This window comes from Paralichthys olivaceus, chromosome 18, assembly GCF_024713975.1.
Source record: "Paralichthys olivaceus isolate ysfri-2021 chromosome 18, ASM2471397v2, whole genome shotgun sequence".
Taxonomy (NCBI): Eukaryota; Metazoa; Chordata; class Actinopteri; order Pleuronectiformes; family Paralichthyidae; genus Paralichthys; species Paralichthys olivaceus.
Genome location: NC_091110.1, coordinates 11108188 through 11129776, shown reverse-complemented (window position 1 = coordinate 11129776; position 21589 = coordinate 11108188). Strand labels below are relative to the sequence as shown.

Below are 21589 nucleotides of genomic sequence, written 5' to 3'. Positions count from 1 at the left end.
AACTACATCCTCCTCTGACTGTTGGTAAAGACGAGGCTTCATATGCAGCAGCATGAAAACAACCCCCGCAGGAGAACAGTGTCTACGACAGGCCGATATTAATAATAACTGCACCTCTCGACCTCAGTGCGGGAATGATCCTGGAACAACTAAATTATTAGACAGCCATGATGGACCACCAGGTCAGAAGTGTCCACGGGGACGGTGCGTTTTAAAGGGAAGAGGATCAAAATCAAGGGCTGGATTTGGAAACAGCTGCACGGCCTCAATGCAGAGACCCGTATGTGGCAGCTCAGGGTCCACTGTGGCAGGAGCTTCCCCGCTGAGCGCAAAGATGTGCAGGGACAAAAGCTGGAAGAGCTCAGGGGGGGGTGCAGAGGAACATTTCACTGGACAGGAGGCTCAGAGATGAAATGCTGCGGGACAGTGAGGGGACGGACACATGGAAGAGGTTGGACAGGGACAAATTATGCATTGGAAATTTGGGAAATCTGCAGATACTGAGCCAGGAAGACATTAAAATCACGTAAATATTATTCTGTTGTGTCCAAACAATCTGAGTTATTACCTAACTGTGTGTTTTGACGTTTTAAGACCGGACAGATGAGAACATTGATAAAAAATACTCAAGGATGTGATACTAAAGATTTAACTTGAAATACTGTAGATGAACTAGTTGAACATGTAATTTGGGACAAATTTCTAAAAACAATATACCATTGAAATTATCATTTCAATAATTTTTGACAAGATATTGCAAAATGGACAGATTTAGATTAAAGCAAGTAAAGAACATGAAATAAAGTATTTGAAGACATGGTACCATGTGCAATACATTTATATTACAGTGTGGGACACTGGGAGCTGTGTGGTGACGTGTGTTTGACTCATTAAAACTACGATGAAGTGTTAAACAGAGCAGCAGTGGGAAAGTGTTGCAGTTAACATTAAGTTTGAGATAATAGTATAACTCAACCACAAGAGCGGCTTGCGGAAAATTTATTTGAATGAGAACTGGAAATAGACTAGAAAATATAGATTTTCTGCTTATAAAACATGAAAACACAGTTGGCCTATAGATCCTCTATGTATCATTTAGTCATATACAAGAGCTCTGAGAAAGCTTCCAACGTGAAACTAAGAGGATTCAACACTTAGCATCAGAATACAACAGAAGACATTCAAATGTTTATAATAATATTCATCAACAGAAAATCAGCTTAACAGTACACAATAAAGGTAGTCTGGATGTTTTTAATACATGGTTAACTGTACACGAGGAAAAAAAAACAAACACCATAATTAGACATTTTGAAATTATATCCCTTTTCATTAAGAAATGACGTTAATACCAGAATCATTTTTCCATAATGATGCATCATTTATATTAGATCACACAAACAAATAAAAAATTAATTAAAAAGTTATTAGCATTGGACTGAGTCCAACGCCCCACTGAGTCCACAGCCAGGGCTCAGTGTGGCGTTAGTGAACTGGGAGGTACCAAATAAGAGTTTTTGATCATAATACATTAATTATTACACAGGTAGAAGTACAGAGGCTTAGCAGTCTTGAATAGTTCAGGTACACAACATACACAAAAGTCTACCACGTCTTATTTTTCTTCATAACAAGATGCAACATCAAATTTCAAATCACACATTCACAATCTTTTTTAACATTTTCAGTATGAAAACAGAAACAGAAAACGGAGGGACAATTTTCCTGCAACACTGATCACAGGAAAAAAATAATTTTTTATATAAGTATATATATATGAAACATATATATTTTAAATTAACAGTCAAATATGAGCATATATACATAGTTTTACAAGGTAGCAAAGGCAAAAAAGCTATTTGCAACATCCCCCTAAATCTTATCAGATCAATGTAATAAATTATCCATGACATTTCCATTAGAAAAAAAAAAGAGAAAAAAAACATCTTAAAACTACAAGTTAAAAGTTTGTCAAAATATTAGAGAACCCATCTTTGTTTCAAAACTGAAATAAGATATTGCACCTTTTTCTTTTTAAACCAGAATACAATAAAATGACAATGAAAAAACAGCATACAATGCACAACAGGAATTAAGTTAGAACTATTGCCACTGGCTGACATTAATCCTTTTTTTAGACCTTGTAACAAAAATACATTTCCTGTAACAAAACATCACAGTTTCATTTCACTGAATTATGTAAAAGGAAAAACATTTTGAACACACTCTTTAAACATCTTATGACATAGGACAAAAACAGTATTCAAGACTGCTAAGCGCATAATCATGGTTTCACTTCAACATAACTAGAAAAAATAGATCATATTGCCTTTTGAAATGTTACAACTCTTGGGTTCATTTTGGCGGTACAATCTGAGTCAACAACAGGAAAATATAGAAAAAACGAAACAGCTCTCTCAAGTCCAAAAAGGGATCCCAGATACTGTCTATCCAAAATAACAGTGTACATAAGCATTTAGTAACAAATAAATGTTCCTGATTTTAGAAATATTACTTTATCATATAAGTCATTCTACAGCTAGTGTTTCTCACTAAGAAAAAAAGTCTTCAAGGCGTTGCAAATCTTGAACCCCCTCTGTTAAAAAAGGGGCTTTTCCATCCTCTCAGTGATTCAAGTCTCTAACCTGGGCGACTTCTCTAATGATCCTGTGGACGAAAATCAGTTTGATCATTTCTCACAATGTTTAACCTCATTACAGATGATTTCATGTTGTGACTGAATTTGACTTTAATCTGAGTTTTGAAGTTTATGGAATCATTTTTTAAAATATTTCTTCACATTAAATCCCATGAAAAGAGCAAAACCAACGATAAACCTATTTTAAAAACGAGTATTGTACCGTATGACCAAGTCAAAATACTCTAGAACACAGGCTCTCTGTGAAATGTTTCATAATTATAAACAGTTTGTGTTTACAGCAGCAGGAAGGTGGAACCTGATTAATCATCTGGATTTCAGGCCAATGTTCAGCCGAGATAAAACGTTTATTTAAGTATCAGCTGTGGTTGAGGACACATGGGTTTGAATACATGTTTAACACTTAAAATACGCTTCATGTTACGGTCTCTGCATTTGCCGTCTTGAATAGCTGCTTCTAACATCTTCAACTGATGCAGACGCGAAGCGGCAGCTGCCGCTTTAGTTGAGAACTTTAGAATCCAGTGTGCATAAGCTTTTTAATACGGTGGAGTTTATATACATGTCGCTGCTGATTGAGAGAAACCTGCCACGCACTTTCCAAATGAGAGAAAATGGAACTTGAAGCCCGTTGCACATTATCTTTGAGCAAACATGACATTCAACCCGGAAACCGGAGCGAAACGTTTTGAGATGCAACGTGCCCCAGGCTATTCTCTTGTGGTTAAACCACAGAGTCATATGAGGGAGGAACTACTGGCAGCTAATGACATGTTAGGTGGGATGACAGTGAGGCGCATCTACAGCAGCAGCTCCTAAAGAGAAGAGCATCTATGTTGCTACAGCATCTGTTATATCAGGAATACATTTCTTCAATGAAAAAAGAAAGACATGACACTGAGGGCTTCTTTACCCAATGGAAAATTGGAGCCAGTCATTGACCATAATAGATGGATGGTTCACCCAGATGAAAATGCCTGATCTTTTCAAAACAGTTTCCTACAAAGCCATCCCATGTGGTTCTGTATCACAAACCACCTGAAGATCCGGCTTAAGAAAGTGGATGTTGGTCAAAACCAACATCTTTGAATTTTCAGTCTTAAAATAGAAATGTATTTGTGACATTCTTCTACATATATATTGTCGAGTTGATTAGGAACTAAAACAAATGTGTTCACCACAGACTGAAGGATGGATTTATTCCAGAAGTGACAGACGGACACCTGGCTGGTTTTGGTCCCTTCATGGGATTTTTCCTTTAACATCTTCACTGCGAAGCTGTGAGAAACATTTGGATGGAGTGCTGTTGGTTCTCACCTGAAGGCCTGGGGCTTGTGTCTGCTGTGCGCCCTGGTTGAAGTACGCCACCGGCTGTCTATAGAAGTCCACCCAGGCGTTGTAGTCAGGATTAGAGGTCTGCTGGGATGCCGGAGCGGCTGTCTGGCCTGAAGGGAAGGAAAACCACCAGCAAGGAATAATTAAATGGGGCAGGAATCAAGAAATGAACTGAAGAAAATGGTGATGTCGGAGCTCAAACTTCCCTCAATTATTTAATTTGATTATGTTCTACGAATGGAAGATAAAGACTCACCCCAAGTTTTGTTGTATTCAGGAGCAGTGCTCTGGGCTTGGTTTTGCTGACCTGTAATCAAGTACAAGAACAATTCAAAAATATTTACGACGGCAGCTTCTTTAGGATGACTTAACGTCATTCTTTAAACGCTTTGATTTTACTACATATCTTGAACACAGCGCTTTCACTGACTTTTTGAAACCCAGTTTTCAAGACCTCCATGAACAGTTGTGGGTTTATAATTTCTCCAATATGGTTGAGTAAAGGCTTGCATACTTGTGTATATATATATATATATCTCTCTCTCAGATTACTTGAGGCTGGTGTGACCAAAGTTAAAGCACAAATGAAGTGGGCCCTGATCTGGTTCTGTCATCATGACACTTGCCTAGCTTTTTATAATACTGCTCCCAGTCCATCTGGCTTGTCTGGGATCCATTGTGACCTGAAACCAGACACAGATAACACCACCACAGTTACTGACAGTGGGATTAGACTTTTCCTTTCCCCCCCTTTTTTAATGATTTCCATCGAGAGCACATTTCAAATCTGTGCGTGTAGGAAAGATGAGGTTAGCCACAGAGAACGAGATGGTCTCATCCCAGCCTGCACACGACTTTGAATACACAGCAGCAACAACTGGACTGGTCGTACTCTGAATGAAATTTATGGGTAATTAAACAACCTAAAGGATGAATACTGGTTATGTGTGTTGTTTGTTACCTTATTGAATGAGACAATTATGCAGCTGCTGATTTATTGATTTATTGTTTTTAAACTGAGTTTTCCGATAGATTGCGGAGCGTGATTGTCAGCGGGCTGACTTACTGTGGTCCTGTTGGCCTTGAGGCTGCCAGATTTGAAAGGTCGTACCCCATCCTCCTCCGGTCATGAACGTCTGAGGCCCACTTCAGGAAAAAGAAACAGACAAATCACAGTGAGGAAAAAAAACATGTCAACTTATTTCCCACTGAAGACACAGAGTTACACACAGCAAAGAGATGACCAGTAAAAACTGAAATATATCAAAATGTGACATGTTGAGGAGAAACATTGATCCTTACTGTTGCGGAGGAGTGGTTGGTCCTTGGTTGTAGGGATTCATCCCGAAGCTGCTGTTGCTCCCCATTCCTGGGCCCTGGAGCACAGAGAGAGAGAGGGAAGAGGAGGCGATGAAGAGACCACACTTGTGTTTAAAGGGAGCCAACAGGCAAGGTCAGAGGGCAGGGCCGGCTGCTGATGCACTCCATTAAGTCCATTTGATGGATTCTTTATGTTTAACCTCTGGTGACATCCTGCTGGCCACCAGTACCCACAGCAACCTAGCTCACCCTAGCAGCTCCCCACATTGACATGTGTGCTCATGAATATCAAGCCAGACAATGGCTGTTTGGAGGGGGCTGCCAGGGAGATTGGAGTCAGACCACCTACCCCAATTCTCTCATCGATCAGCTGGCGAGCCTTTTCCAACTGCTGAGGGGTGCCTCGGATGGAGAAGATGCGCACGTTGGGGTCGGTGTTGGGTGGTGGGTTTCTCTGTAGCTCCACGTGGGCACGAGACTGCTCTTTGATGTTTTTGATGGTTTCTCCACCTGCAAAAGTGTCAAGACATGAGGAGGTTTAAATGTTTCTGAGTGAGACTGATATTAAACCTTTACAGGAGACGTGTGGGGGAAGTCCTCCAAGTCAAATGAAAAGTAATACCAACAGGTGTCCTCTTCGACACCAACACCTTTGTGATGTCTAAGACGGGTCCTGGGGGTGGGTAATCACATAAACCCACCTTTATGCCACATTCTTTTAACATTTATATTCAGGTAGGATTTATAGTAAACAGTTGTTTCCAACGTTAAAAGGGAACTTCTTCGGTTTTGTATTTTTACATCATCGATAACATATGAAGATTGAGCAAGGTTTATTTTCCCCACCATGCTGCCTTGACAGAGATATGCCCAATCTTATGATTAAGTGTCGGTACGCAGTAAGTCAACAAGTCTGGTGCATTATGGTTGTTCAAATATTTCTACCTTTTGAATAACGCAGTCCCTTTTCTCCAGTCATGCTGCATCAATTTAGTTTGTTTTTCCACCTTTCTCAAGTTACGAACCAAACTTTTCTGAAGGTAAAGGTATATCTGACCTGAATCTTCTCATCACAGAGACTTTGAAAAAACAGTTGACACCTCGTGCTGGTCATAAACTGTTCGGGTAATGACAATAGCATTATATCATCATTGCGATATATCAGCTGATCTTAGGACCATCTGCATGACAGGAACTCTCCAGTCATTAATTTGGAAAGCTGCCTCATCTTTCCTATATTAGACCAGGCTTCTCATCATTGACTCACATGACTAAACTGATGTGATAGTGCTACCTTATGAGGACTCTGGCATGTGTCCCACCACTTATCTGCCATTCTGTGGTAACATCCATGCAAATCGGTAAACAAAAGGAGACATCTCCTGCACACCACCCCCTCCTCGGCATCAGATGCCAGCTTCCCGACGTGTGGGGAGAGCAATTACACCAGCAGGGAGAAATGAAACAGCGCTGGCAGGAGAAAAGGGCCGAAATTGAAGCGTATCCTCCTTCTGGGATATCATTTGTCTCTTTTACCCTTTCCATTCTTGACTCTGTGTTGTCCTCTGTGATGAGAGGAGGGAGTGAACGGGGGGCATACAGCCGCTGCCGCCGCCGCCCCCCACCCCTTCTCCACAATGCCCATCTCAACGAAAAATGCTGAGGGTGCTTCCCGGGGGGACACCGGGGCTGTCCCAACATCAATTACACATTTGTTCACTTGTGGCTGACACTCGGATGACCCTGGCTGACCTTCGAATGAAAACGCTCATCAAAAACCTCTCCTCCTCCCGTAGCCTATTCCTTGCTGCCAACAGACTGCACATGGGCCATTAACCCATTGTCAACCAAATGAAACTTCTGCCTTAATGAAGCCATTATGAGCTCTTCTAGTCAGACAGCAGAGAGCAATGAAGACCCTGACTATTCATTTCATGGACTGGGCTGTAGTGAGGACAGATAATACGGGCCTTATTAATGAGACTGGTTTAGTGAGCTGGAGAAAAGGAGGGGACACAAAAGTGCAACTGGTGACGGCATTCAGGGCAAAGCCAAGGGACTGGTTAGCTGCTGCTGGTGGGGAAACAGTCTTGAAGCCTCAGGGGAAACATAACACCACACAGCAGCTTTAAATGAAACCACAGCTGGGTGATATATATATACTATTCATATGATACCCATTCATATGAGTGGATGGGGAAAAAAGTTTTCCATGAATTCAGATTTGTTTAATTATACCATTTCTTTTTACTCCATTTATACTTCTTAGTATTATTTTACTTAGCTCCGTTCTTTTTTTAAATAAATTTCTATGTAAAGTTTTTGAATTGCCAGTGTATTAAATGCTGTATAAATAACTACACCAGTTTTCAGGAATGGCCTTGAGTGAATTTTTTGATTTTTTAATAATGTTTTCTACAACCGAAAAATAAATCAGCTCTTTCAAGATCAATTGTTTTTAGAACATTTTGTAAAACAAAATGGCTACAATTCACTGGTTCCATTTTTCCTGATATACTTCCCATCTTTCTTTATATTACAAGACAGAAATCTTATGAATATCTAGATTTTAAGCCAAATTGATAACACATCACAACAGATTGTGGAAAGTTATGGTTACTGTCTATCTCCTGAATATAAAAGGCATATAAGTAAATGATAAAAATGGTTGTTAGCCTGATTTTATTCGTTGTTGTATTGTTTTAGGATATGTAAACATAAAACTCTCAGTGAAATGCCCAATACTACAAATATTTAGAGCTGCTATATAAATATCTGGCAGGAAAATGTGCAAAGAGTTGAATGTATTTCAACCGTCAGCATCTGATCTTGAATTATCATGGGTTAAGTGTGAAAATTAATTCTTGACCTTTTTTTGATAAAGAAACCTTCACGTAGACTCACTAGCTTCCACTTGGAAATTTCCTTGAAGTCAAATTCTACTGAAGAAGACTAAGAGAGGCAACTGAAAGCTCTGGAAAACTGAATCTTGAGTTATAATGTTTAGGCCGAAACTCCTCAATAAAGTGGCTGGATGCTTCTTACGGCTCTTGCAGAGTTTGAGTCAGTGATAAAGTCTGAGCAGGTTGGTGGGTGGCTTGATTCACCACACCACAGTGTGTGTGTGTGTGTGTGTGTGTGTGTGTGTGTGTGTGTGTGTGTGTGTGTGTGTGTGTGTGTGTGTGTGTGTGTAGGGGGTCAAAACAGAGGGGCAATGGGCTACATATGGCATCGTAAAGATATTAATCACTGTGCTCTTTAAGGAACGGCTGACAGCACCCAGACCCACCGCCATCTCCACCATATTGGCCCACTTCATATGCTAATGCATCGAGAGGGGGACGCAACGCCCAGGTTTATTTGTTTCCCTCGCCCCACTACATGCACAAAAGCCACTTGACATTTCTATTGCCATGTTTTTATCTTAGGTAAAGAGGCCCCCCCTGACCCCGCCCACCACCACACACACACACAAACCAAGGCAAAATGCATGCACCCATACGGCACACACACACTCGCAGCTCCTTCCAATGCAATGGTCAATGACTTTTAAATAGCTGGCAATAGAGTGGGCATGAATAGCCAATAAGCTAATTCCTCCTATTCATTCCCTCGCTGCACTCTATTGGGCTGAAAGACCCTCATTAGATGCCAGGCAGCCTTCCACATGATTGAGGGCTGTTATTATGCACCTTTAACAATTAATGTCACATTACATGCATTATCCCCGTCATTAAGCCCTTAGTGAAGCCAATGAATGCCACTTGTGCTGTATACATGAGCCCTGGAGGGAGAATAGGAGGGTGGTCACTCACCCCCCTTCTTCTCATCAGTTTCACGTAGCAGCAGAACACCAAACACCGTTCAGTTATTAGAGGAAAAAGCCAATCTGGCGAGTTGGGTTTACTCTTAGCAAGACTGTTGTTACTGGTGAACATTTTCATTATTTCTCTAAGACAGCAAGTTGAGTCAGGACATGTGGTAGAGAAGACCTCACAGAGAAAGAAATCTTTTATGGACCAGCAACTGAAACACATGACTCACAAGTTTTACTGAGGAGCCAACGGGACCAACAGGTGTTTAAATCAACATTATAAAAACACATTCCTTACCTTTGCCAATCACTAGGCCACACTTGTCAGCAGGGACTGCATATGTCACCTCCTGCAGTCCTCCAGGGCCTCCGATGTTACTGTCACTTCGCCCTCGGCGTCCAATTACTCCACCAAATCCATCCCGCTCCTGTGGAGAAAAATTGGGGGGGAATAAAAAAGAAAAATAGTAAGATGTGGGAGCATTTGCTCCCTAACAGCTTTTCTTCTTAAGTTTCATTTAAATACTTTTTTATAACAAGTTTAAGAAACTTACAAAATGACTTATTTACTTAAACCTCAAAGATAATGAGCATCAGCAGAAGATAGTGTTGTTTACAGTTTATGATCGGACGATTAACAAAGTTCAGTGGCATTGCACATGTTGACCACATACCTGAGCTGTTTGAACCAGTTCATTGATGAGGTGAACTGCATGGTGGCAGTGGTCGGGCTGACCCATCACTTGAGCAACTCTGTCAGGACTGACTCCATCATCTGGACAAGGACAAAAAGCTCTTTGACTCATCAGCTATTGTTTACATGTTTATTGTCAAGTACCATAAGTGAACAGAATCCTGGTAACTTGATATATTTGTGTCCTGAGTTTCATGCCACCGATAGTTGTCCTGTTTTGACGAAACAGGAAGATTTCCTGGAGTCTCTGTTTCAGTAAAAGCTGAGTCTGAGAAGGCACGCAACTGAAATATTTCTCTTTTCAATTCATGCTACTGATAGCAAATGTATAAAACAGATTGAGAGTAAATAAAGCTGATTTATACTCAATCACAGATGCAACACTAGATTTATTATATGTGATCATACCTTATTGTGCTTTGATCATATTTCCTACTGAAATATTTGCTTAATTCACTTTGTGATAAGAGTGACAGCACATAATTATAGAACTGGATTTATAGCATGGTAATTATTACTTTATCTTCAATCTGAATCAGAGATAAGACGATAGACATTCATTCAATCACTGAGATATAGGCTATGAAAACAAGCAGAGGGTTTGAAGAGGAAATTTCTTTGTTGCATGTGTGATACTGGAGAGAATACTGACCATCAGTCTCCACCAGCATCATTGACTTGCCGGAGTAAACACAAGCAGTCTGACCTCTCCCCTTCTCCCAGTGGTATTTCTATAGTGTCATCGTCTAAATACATGTTTGAGCAGGTGCACGCCAACATTATGTTCTCACCTTGTTTGAACTGGATCCTGACCCCAGCATCATTCTGAATCTTCTTGATCATCTCTCCGTTCCTACCAATGATGATGCCAACAGCAAATCTGGGAACAACCACCTGGACAAAGAAGACGGAAAGAAGATTACTTTATCTGCATTAATAAATAAGCATAAACTTGTGTGTACTTGAAAAGCAGGGAGGCAGGTTCTTACATCCAGACTGCTTCCCCCCATTTTGGATCCAAAGTCTGCTCTCCCAACCCTGAAGTCACCCTGGTCCTTGTCTCGGATGAGCTTCACCACAAGTTCACGGGCTTGCTACAGTGATGACAGAAAAACATACCAAAATCTTAAGATAATAAAATTTGGATGTGAAACAAAGCAAAAGTTCAAATGAAAGCCTCAATAAAAACAAAGATGTTTTTTCCAGTGTTTGAGCTCAAGCCTGAAGGCATAAAATGTGTAAAATTGAGTGTAAACTGAAAAGACAGCAGTGCACACTGAGCTCTTCTGAGACCAACCTGCACTTTGTGGGGATCCCCAGTGATTCTCAGGGGCTTGTCTGCTCCAGTGGGCATGGGGTCATCCTGAATCATTATCATCTGCACTCCTGTTCTCTCCTGCAGGGGCACAATCAGACATAGGCAGGAACAAGAGTTACCTGGGGTCAAAAACACCATTCACTCTAAAGGGTGGAAATTCTGCCACAGCTAAAAGAACAGGTTTTATTTTGCTCTAAGGCATGAAAACAGGCCGAGGAGATATTTCGTATTTCAGTAATTTGAGGTTTATTCTTCCACTTAAAAATTCTGCTGCTTAATCAACAAAAAGAAAAGTCAGAAAACAGGAGAATATGCCAAATAAATTCACAGCGAGCATGTGGATGAGATTTCTAACATGCAAACACTGTTTAAAACGTGTGATTTCTGCAGCAGAATTCATACGGAATGTCTGCATGCTCGACCATGATGCCACTCCTTGTCTGAATGTAACTCAGAAACTTTCACGCTGGGCTTCATGTGTGGAAGGCAAACTACAGAAAATGTTCAGACCCAAATCACCAGACATTTTCTGAAAATGGTTTATGTGATAGTGACAAAAGAGCAAAAAAGAGAAATAACCAAGTCCTGACTCCGACTATGGACCATTGTTACAAGTGTTATTATTCTGTCTAGGTTTGTATTTTTTATCTCCACGATGAATTATCTCATGAGGGCAGAATGCATAAAGAAAGAATGCTCCAAACTTAAGTCAGACGATTTTGTTTGTTATCGTGTTAACACCACTTTTTATCAAGACAATACCATTATTTGGATCATATGCAGCTTAGGTGTAGCTGAGCCACTTCAAATGACAAACTAAACTGATCTCTTGCATATTCCTGCAAGCTGTGCAGGGAAAAACTGTAGTACATGGGACAATTACAGTATAATTGATACTGTAGCTTCAATTTACTTTTCACAACTTAATATATGAATTAAATAAGTGGGTTCAACAGTCTGCATGTTCCCAGTCTCTACCGTGACAGTAAATGTAATGTATCAAGAATGAGGGTAGCTGACAACAACCCAGCTGTCAGGTTGTAAAAAGCTACTGTTGAAGCTAAATGTTCACAGTGACCTACGACCACACCTGCAGCTGTTTGATGGTTTCGCCTCCTTTGCCGATGACCAGGCCGACTTTGTTGGCAGGGATGAGCATCTGCTGAATGGAACTGTTGCCGTCCATCTCGCAGTGGAAGCCAGGACCATACCGACACTGCTCCACAATCTCACTCAGCAGCCTTTTAGCCTGGCTGTGTGGTAGAAGGGGGGGCACAGACCAAGAAACATTTATCACCAGTCACAGATTCTACACAAAAACTGTTCTGCGTCACATTTTTCTTTGTCCAACGCTGAAAGAGGTGTCCAGGTGATTAAGGATAGATATGAAAGGAGATTGGAGTTCATGCCCTCTCTTTCACAACAATAGGACACACTTTCTATTAACTAGTGTAGTTTCAGTACATCTGTCAATGTTGAGAGGTGAAGGACTGTTGGTGCTGGATACAGACTGGTCCCTTACGACCAACTTCGCCAACTTTATTTGATCCCAGAGAGACTGAACAAACTGAAGTATCAGAGATGTTTCTTGCACTCCACCTGGTTGTTCCTGTGGAATAGTGTTTACCTTTATGACTGGAATTATAGGGTTTATATTTGGAATGGAACCAGGCACTTGTTTATTATGGGATTGTTCAACTTATACAACAGATATTCACCTGAACACTATGCAACAGAAAGATAGTTAGCAAGTCGGATTTCCATCCTTTTGTGGCTACACAGGTTTATAGAAATGTTTTCATTCATTGAAAATACCTCAGACATTCTCAGAGAGGGTTACAAGACATTCAAAAGATTTGTCAGACTTTTTTCAAACTATACAGACACATGACCCACACAGTTTTAGATTGAATATAAAAATATAATTACTTCTCTTCTACAGTCATTCAGGGAGGTCCAAAAAATAGCTCAAGATTATTTACAAGGAGGGAAATTGGGAGTGTTTTTTTCATTAGATTTCTTTTGCATTGAACAGAGAGCAATGAAATTAGTAGCTATCCGCATTTGGTCGTAAAAGACAATTCAAAACTGTGAAGTGTTTGCATATAATTCTTTAAAAGGTTAAAAATAAAATATTCAACAAGCTGAGACTCACTCGATGTTCTCTGGGCTGCCAGTCAGTGTGCAGGGTCTGTCCAACATGCCTCCACTGTCTGTGAACAAATAGGAAGATCAGACAAACTGCACTTTGTCAAATACAGAACAATGTGTAATCAAATCTATTTATACAGCCCGTTTGCACACTTCTATGTAAAGGAGGAACAAAACAAGATAAATGGGTAAAAAAAAGAAAGATAGTAGACGTGTATGGAAAAAGTTTTCACCATTTTAACACAGAATAACCATTTATCATAATTTAAATGAATTAATCTTCCCTGACCCCCTGGCAGTGTGTCACAGACCCCCACTTGAGAACCACTGCCTTAGAAAACTAGATTTACATATGAGGGGCTTTGTGAAACATGAATGTGACTGGTTAGGTATTACATTTAAAAGGGAAAATGCAAGGCGTTTGGAGTTTTTGGCTCATGCCTCTCACTTCATACCAGGTGGGCTGAAGTGTTTGGTCACAACGTACCTGAAGCAATCTGAATCTTACAACCAGATTCCAGTTGAATTCTTGAGATCTGCTCTCCTCCTTTTCCAATGACTATGAGAAGAGAAAAGACCAGCTTTAAGCCACAGCCCCCAGCAGTAACTGAAACACTGAATAAAATGTCAACACTGATGATTACATGTCAAACAATTGTTCTGACTCGAGGGCTACTTACTGAAGCCCACCATCTTATCAGGCACTTTGAAGTCTTCTGTTGTGAAAGCCCTGAGAGAGATAAGGACGTGATTAACAACTGACAGACCAAAGAAAATTTAATTTAGACCCATCAAGAGTAAGACGACATTTTCTCTCAGCCAAATTGTGTTATTAGTAAAAATAGGTGAGAGATGTTTAGGTCTGTAAACAATAATTATTTTCATTATAAACTGTCACCTTTTTGTTTTCTAACATTACCAAAAAAAAGGGAAAAATATTTAGGTTTGGGACGAATGGTTAAAGAAGTCAGCATTCAAATTGCTTGCCCACTTTAAGGATATTTTTCACGAGTTTCAAATATTTTAAAGACCTACAAATTAAATGATTAATGAGATAAATAACCAGCAATGAAACTTTGATTCAAATTTGAAAAAAATAATAAAATAAAAACACCAAAATTGAGTATCATTTGTATATGATGCCTCTGTTAGGGACATGGAGAAACTAAATCTGAAATTGAAACTAAACCAGTTAGAGTTTATGATTACAAAAAATTAATTATTGTGATCTCAATACTATGAATGCATCTACAGTATATTAAAAATGAACAGAAACTGAATTTACTGCTCACCTTTGATGTACCATTGCTCCGAGGTGGTTCCCTACTGAGAGAAAAACAAACTAATTAACATACAGGCAATAGCATGAGATCATGGTTAAAAATAATGTTTTAAATACGTGCTAAAGTGACGGCCAATGAAGCAGCAACGTGCAAATGAATCAGTCGCTGCTGGAGGGGACAGGGAGCAGATGGATGTGGCCCTGCCAGTCCTCCGTGTTCGTGTCTGACCCACAGCGGGGGCTTTCACAGGCATGGAAATCAGGCCCGCGAGTGTATGAGTGAGTGTTTCAATCAGAGCCATTCAGAAAGAGAGAGGCAGCTGCTGGGTCACTGGCTGCTGGTCCTGAATTGCATTTTGACAGGTAGCACCAAGCAAGGGTCTTGCAGGGTCACTGGAGGATGCGCTGCCGCGGACGTAAACACCTGAGTTGATATCTAGCAGGTTCGATCAATTTTATGGTCGTTTGCACTGATTTCACTTCTTCTGGAAATGCACCGGGGTTAACGCTCGAGGCTGGAACAGTTATGAATATAAAGAAGGAGGTGTACTAAAATCATTCGAGGACAAGACTGCAAGATAAAGTGTGAACACCGGGAGTGTGTTTGTATTCTTGTACATTTGATAATTAAATGCTGGGAGCTACCTGCTATACAGACACCATTTCTGTTGTTTCCCCTGTATTGTGCGACAACCTTGACAGAAGAAAAACCGAGGACAAATTGTTGTGAAGAACAACAGTGTGTCAAACAAACCTAAACCAGAATTGCATACAATTTATCTATCGATGCATTCAGGGCTGAAATATCATACAACTGTGACAAGATAACAGGAGGACGGAATAAATGACTAGTGTTCCCACTTCACGGATATGAAATGGATCAAATCTCTTGTTTTGTGTACAAGGCTCGACGAGATAGGATGACATTTCTCTCACTGCACTTAATACTCCAAACAAATATGAAAATAGAAAACCTCAGCTCTCACTTCACAGATTACTGTTACCCCCGCAGTATTCTATCAGTAGCGAAAAGCATCAGTCTTCAACAATACAAAATTATTAAATATAGTTCAGTGAGGGCATTTTTAATCAATTCATGTTGCTGTTCAACTAGGACACAAGAGGAAAAAGAGCTTATGTTATTACCCAAACTAAAAGGTAACGTTTCATAAAACGTCTTTGGATTATTAGACGCATAGAATAAAATCATAATTAATCCAAACTGGTTTGAAGGTATGAGAATGATAAAACGTTTCCTTGTAATGTTCTTCAGACATCTCTGCAGAACCTCAAAAATCACTCAATACTGATGACACTAAATATATTTTATTCTCAAGAAGTCATTATTTCATGCTACATGCAGACTGTAAACATAACAGTACTCAAATTTAAGTTATGTCTCATAAACATATAGGAATTTGGTGAGATATTGAGTATTTTGGAATATTTTCAGTGTAGCAGAATAAAATAAATTATGATAATTTAGAAGTTTACTCAAATCCTTGTAACGTATATCTGGCCTTTTGAAATCTGAGGTTTGATGACATGACTCTTAAGCTAGCAGACACATGTATAGGCCGTCATAACCAGCAAGAAATGTGAATCGATTTTGGTTCAAAAATATTTTGGGTTTCCTCAACTTTCTTTTTCAGTTTTTCAGCAGTTTAAACAGCTTCACCATCCTTTTGCCTGATTGAATAAAAAAATCAATCTATCAGAACTTTAAAGGCAAGATTAGACAGTGACAGCTTTTGTGTTGACAGAAAATGTCATGGGCAAATATGTCACTAACTACTGAATAGTTGGGGAAAAATAACGGCTTCCAAAGAGAAATGGCAACCTGTCAAATTGGGAAAATGAGGTGAAACTAAAGCTGTTTTCAGACATGACCTGCTGGTGAAATACGGAGAATTGGCTACGGAGTTTACCCGCAGTTTGCCTTTCACACATGTACAACACAGTGGGAGGTTCTCTGCACAGACTGGTTCAATTTCATTTTTGCGTCTGTCGCACGTAAGAAACCTCATCTACCTTCCCACTTGCTTGCAGTGAAACCAGTAGAAGAATCCCTGCTGTGTTCTCACATCGACTTCTCCTGGATTTCTACAGATATTATACTAGGAGGTCAGATGGAGAAAGTCTGCGGAAACTGTGGAGCGTCTCACTCATTTGACATTTGCTTTCAAACCTCCTCCAGAAAAAATATAGAGGAACTGCAGAATTCAGTGCATGTCTGAAAGCAGCTTATATGGTAATTGCCCAATTTTTAGCCTAACACCCCCCCCCCCAAAAAAGAACAGTTTTAACAGAGAAAACAGCAGAAGAGTTTCTAATCTGCAGGAAGACGTTTCTATGCTATGGAGAAATAAAGCTAAAGCATCAGTGATTTCTGTGTGTTCATAATAAAGGCTTACCTCCATTGTCTAGTGAACGTTTTTGGCCTCCAAAGCCATAGAGGGAGGGATCTATGACTGGAGAGGAATTGTTCATGTTGGGCATCTGGTCTCCTCCCATTTTGGCTGCCATCTGGAGAGAACGTCACAGTGGGACAGATGGAAGAAAAGGTGAAAAAGTGGTGATGATATTCTTTGAACATACATTTCCTTACCAAGATGTCATCTCAGACAAAACTTTGTGATAAGTGACTCGTTCCCTGTCTGTGAAGTCTCTGTTGTGTGTAGTTATCTTTCTGACAGCAGCTGAAACCTGCACTTTGTAAAATATTACAGTAGCTTGAAAGCAGTCTGCTTCAGCTCTTGTTGAGATCACTGGTGATTTCCTTCACATTTGTCATGTGCCAGCTCTTACTGACTGAACCATCTTTTCAATTTTATCGCCAACCAAAACATCCGTCTATTAGTCTTTTTAGTATCAAAGGTATTGAGGCTCCACACTATTCATTGCATGGGAGAATACAGAATTTTCAGACCTTTTACAGAATATTTATTTTGATAAAATACTGGATCAAAATCCGTCACTGTGACTGACGATCACTGGTCCTTATATTTCTGGCGTGCCACACACATTTCGCCTTGTGTTATTGTGACAAAGTGCACAACAACTTGCACACTACTAAAAGAAAAGGGCACTTATTTGCATTACAGCTTAACTAAAAATCCATGTAGTTGTATTTTCTAAATCATCCACTTGTCGACCAAAAGCAGATGCTCGTTTTCTGCGGTGATGGACACTTAAATCTTCAGTTTCACTGCACAACAGCGCCAACAGCATTTTCCACTCCCATGTTAAACTGCCACTTCTCCTCACATACAAAAGTATAGCATTTCAGAAAATTACACTAAATTGACTTCTGTGCCTGACTGGAATTTTTTCACAATATGAAAATATAGTGACGGCATTTAGAGTCTCCCATCACCTTCAGGGATGATTATCTACTTCAGAGCACAGCAATGGAAATAAGGAAGCAGAGAGGGTGTGGGGCGATTGCTTCACATGACATTACTGAAGCTACGAGCACATCAAGTCACATAAAGAGCATTGTAGAAGGAAATGGTTACACTTTCTGAAACCTGCGCTTCTGGTTTTACTTCATAAGTGATAGACAAATTGTTGAGAAGTGTCTTCTGAAACACCTGCCTCTTTCCTGTTTCAGGTTAGGTATATTTTATGACAGTACCGACATGCGTGTGATCATGACATTCAATACCTGTCTAAATATCTCAATACTGAAACAATACAACAAGAGTTTTAAACCTAATTTGACTGAGCAGATTACTAAAAAAAAGTGCTAGAGCACATGCAGGCCTCTGTCAGGGAGGTGTAGTAATACTACTATCATTACTACCAAGTGTATTTTATAGTCATCCAAATAAAGGCTGGGCAAAAAATCAATATCAATAATTATTGCAATATAGTATTTTTCGATATACTTATGCATTGTGCAAGCACGGCGAGGAGGTATTAAACATAACTAATCAACCTTAGATTTGAAAACTGTTTGGCTGTTTATCAAGTGTTTAACTGGTGAACATGTTTTTATCAATATATAAATCTAATGGGAAAACAATTATGAAAATAGCTGTTTTAACAACAAGGTTTTGCGATACAACACTAATTAATGTTAAGTTCAGTAACTCATGTTTTTTCAGAAAATAATTTATTTTCTTTATTTCCAAGAGGCATTCCATTGATTAAAGTCTCACTGGAAGAGTGAGGCAAATCTGCTTCTACATACAAACATAGTAAGTCACTTTCTTTGGCAGTCTGGTGGTTTTTGTGGCAAACTGCCTGGTACAAACTGTAGTGGTCTATCCTGCAGTAGATCCCACAGTGTGCTCTGAGGCCTCTGGGTAAACACTACTGTGGACTGGACAGACCGAGGTAGACTCATTTCCCTGCATACTTTAAAAATATGTTATTTCTGATTTGTCCAAAAATAAGACAAATAAAAGTCACGTGGCATTTGGTCACATGGGAATCGAAGTATGTTTAGTTTATATTTAGGAAGTGAGAACACGGTGTCCATGGGCCACTGTGGCACAACTGTTGGGTAATCTACACCATTCATGACTCTGACTTTGATTCAATGAGGGTTTTTAGGTACAATACATGGTGTTGTTCATGTTTCACTGGTTTACAACAGGTTAATGGTTGTTTAGGATCAACATGGACCCATTTAGTGACAGTGGCACTTAGCAAACAGTAACCAAGCAGAGGGGTGAGCAGAAGGAGGAAGAATCTAATAATTAGGCAAGGGGAGGTCTAATGCAGAGGTCAACATCTGGTAAATTAAGCAAGTGAGTTAATGGATCTTTACACATCACATCAACTGTTTAATTCAAAAAACAGAGTGGTTAACAAGAACTGTACTTTGAAGCAGCTTAAGCTCGTGCAGCTATTAGATTAAACTTTTAGTTAACGCCTCACTTTACACATGCGTGTAGAGAAGCATGACAACGAGGCCTCAACTTCCTATATTATCATTCATGAAAGTGACAGAATAACTTCTCCTTCCTGAAAAGTACATAATGCACTCACATATTAACTCACTGCAGCACCAAAACCCACAACCTAAAATCAGCCGTCGACAAAATGTTGCTAACACATTTAGCTTCTTGTGTCCTTAACTTTTCCGTTGAGTATCAAGTTCAAAAACTGGGGTTGATGCCAGAAATTGGATGCTTCATATCCCTTAAGCTTTTAGTTTTGCAAATCTGAGACCTTGTGAACAAGGTGTGAGCACAGATAAGAAAAGTAAGGGAGGGCAGCGGGGGCAGACACTCATGGAAGGGACATGCTGCAGCCATGTGCTTCACTTGAAGTGTTCAAAATGAGACAACATGTACCTGCGCAGGAAATGCTTTGAGCACATATATCTTTTGTAGACATTAATGATGTGCATTACTCAAATTGTACTACCCGAAATTTATGCTTGTCTTGCAAATCAAGTTATTACAAATGATGGTTTTAAACACACAAAGGTACACTGTGTGCTACACTGGGGGAGGCTAAACTAGCAGCTGTGTGACTAAAGTCCAATTTGCAGACTATTACACACAGATAGTAGTTTACTAATCTTCTCTTAAAGCAAACACACAGCTCTACTAATGACAAATGTAATGGTAGCACAACTACACTGTTGCTCTCAGTTGGGGATTTAGCTTGATATCAGTAATATAAGTGCGAGGTTTCTAGAGGGTTATGTAGATTTCAGGTATTTCTTGAAGGCAGCAGTGGAGAACCCCCCAGGAGCTGAGGCTTATTTGCACAGATGACGCTACACTACATGGCCTGTTAGTGCACACACGCTAGCAAGCTAACAGCAGCTACACTAGCTTACTCGGGTTTTGTTGTTGTGAGCAAACATCTGCTTCCATTTTCACGGACACGCTTTCACATTAAGGCGAAGGGAGTAATACGAGGGGGTTTAAACGTCAGAGCCGAGTGCGGCTACTAACCAAGCTCCCAGCGTGCGTCTTAAAAAACTGGGACAACAACTAGTTCAGAGAAGCTAACTTGTTAACTAGCAGCGCGTGTGTGTCGGGCAGCTGGTTGGTTCAGGGTCCGTGTCAAAGCTCAGCGTTTAGGTTTCGATCACGTTGCGGTAGGTCAAGATCCGGGCTCTCAAAACTTATTAGTGTAAGTGAGCTAGCATGCTAAGCTAAGTGCAACTTCTGCCCTGACAACAGGTTGCAGTGTGCGTCGACTTAACCCAAAGTTACACAAACTTCGACACGGCCACGGGCCTTCGTGTGCGGGGTCGAAAAAGACTCGTGTGGTGGTTTCCCGACAGTTTGGACTCTGTTCACCAACGCGTCCTCTTCCCGGGGTAAACTCTCTAATCTGTGCGCTCAGCTACCTCCTGCTACTTAACGTTAGCCTGTTAGCTGTGGCTAACTGGGCTGCATGAGGGCTGGTTGTAGTAGTGGTGGTGGTTCCGGGCTGACCCGACCGAGTTTCCTGCCCCGGCTCCGACACGCGGAGCCCGGTGCGTGTGGTCCGGTAGTGTCCGCCACGGAGAGCGTGTTACCTGTCGGACCCGGCGTATCGTGTCTGCGAAGTCATCTTTCGTTCCGGGCTGAGCCACCGAGGCCTGTCCCTGAACCAGCTCCGCCATCATCATCATCCGCCTCGGCAGCTGAGAGCCACTCTAAAAAAAAAAAGAAAAAAAAAAAAAAGCTGCACACGTGCCAGGCCAAAGCTCCGCGTAATCTCGCGAGATGACCGAGAAGCACATGTTGGCAGAGACCATGATGCATGTCTGTAGAAAGTATGTTTACTTATATCCCCCATTTATACCAACAAGTCCATTCAAAGGACGTTATTTTAATTGTGTATTGGAAACATTAAAGTGAATTTCAACTACATGTCATCAAAGCATTCAAAATACAATTTAAAAGTGCAAGTAAAATTAAAAAGAATAAGATAAAGCAGATCTATCGTTGATAAATGCCACACTTGGGGTGTTTGTAGTGTCAGCAGCAAATGGGAAAGTATATATGTGAAATACTCAGAAAAATTTAACAAGTAAACAAAAGTAATAATCCATAAACTGA

At 40.3% G+C, this 21589-nt stretch overlaps 1 protein-coding gene across 4 annotated transcripts; it reads right to left on the bottom strand.

Moving 5' to 3' along the window:
* Window positions 1–1238: 1238 nt before the first annotated feature.
* On the bottom strand, window positions 1239–21222 carry fubp3 (far upstream element (FUSE) binding protein 3). Of its 4 annotated transcripts, none has more exons than XM_020082319.2 (19): window positions 21064–21222; window positions 16988–17099; window positions 14584–14617; window positions 13972–14021; window positions 13779–13850; window positions 13296–13353; window positions 12231–12393; window positions 11120–11218; window positions 10812–10916; window positions 10614–10716; window positions 9803–9903; window positions 9427–9556; window positions 5664–5824; window positions 5297–5370; window positions 5061–5140; window positions 4621–4677; window positions 4251–4301; window positions 3977–4104; window positions 1239–2667 (listed from the first exon to the last, which is right to left on the bottom strand). In XM_020082319.2, exons 1-19 carry the CDS (start codon window positions 21157–21159, stop codon window positions 2659–2661), a joined length of 1683 nt encoding a protein of 560 aa, XP_019937878.1. In that variant the 5' UTR covers window positions 21160–21222; the 3' UTR covers window positions 1239–2658. The 4 variants fall into 4 exon arrangements, with proteins under 4 accessions (XP_019937878.1, XP_019937879.1, XP_019937880.1 ...); XM_020082320.2 differs by having other exon boundaries at window positions 14584–14614; XM_020082321.2 differs by lacking the exon at window positions 4621–4677.
* Between the last annotated feature and the right edge of the window lie 367 nt (window positions 21223–21589).

Excerpts from the sequence above, each read along its gene's own strand:
- fubp3 (XM_020082319.2), bottom strand. The coding sequence starts at position 21,159 with ATGATGATGATGGCGGAGCTGGTTCAGGGACAGGCCTCGGTGGCTCAG. Across the intron at positions 13,851-13,971 it reads TGATAAGATGGTGGGCTTCA|TCATTGGAAAAGGAGGAGAG; the intron begins GTAAGTAGCCCT and ends CTCTTCTCATAG. Across the intron at positions 10,717-10,811 it reads TGGGGGGAAGCAGTCTGGAT|GTGGTTGTTCCCAGATTTGC; the intron begins GTAAGAACCTGC and ends TTCTTTGTCCAG.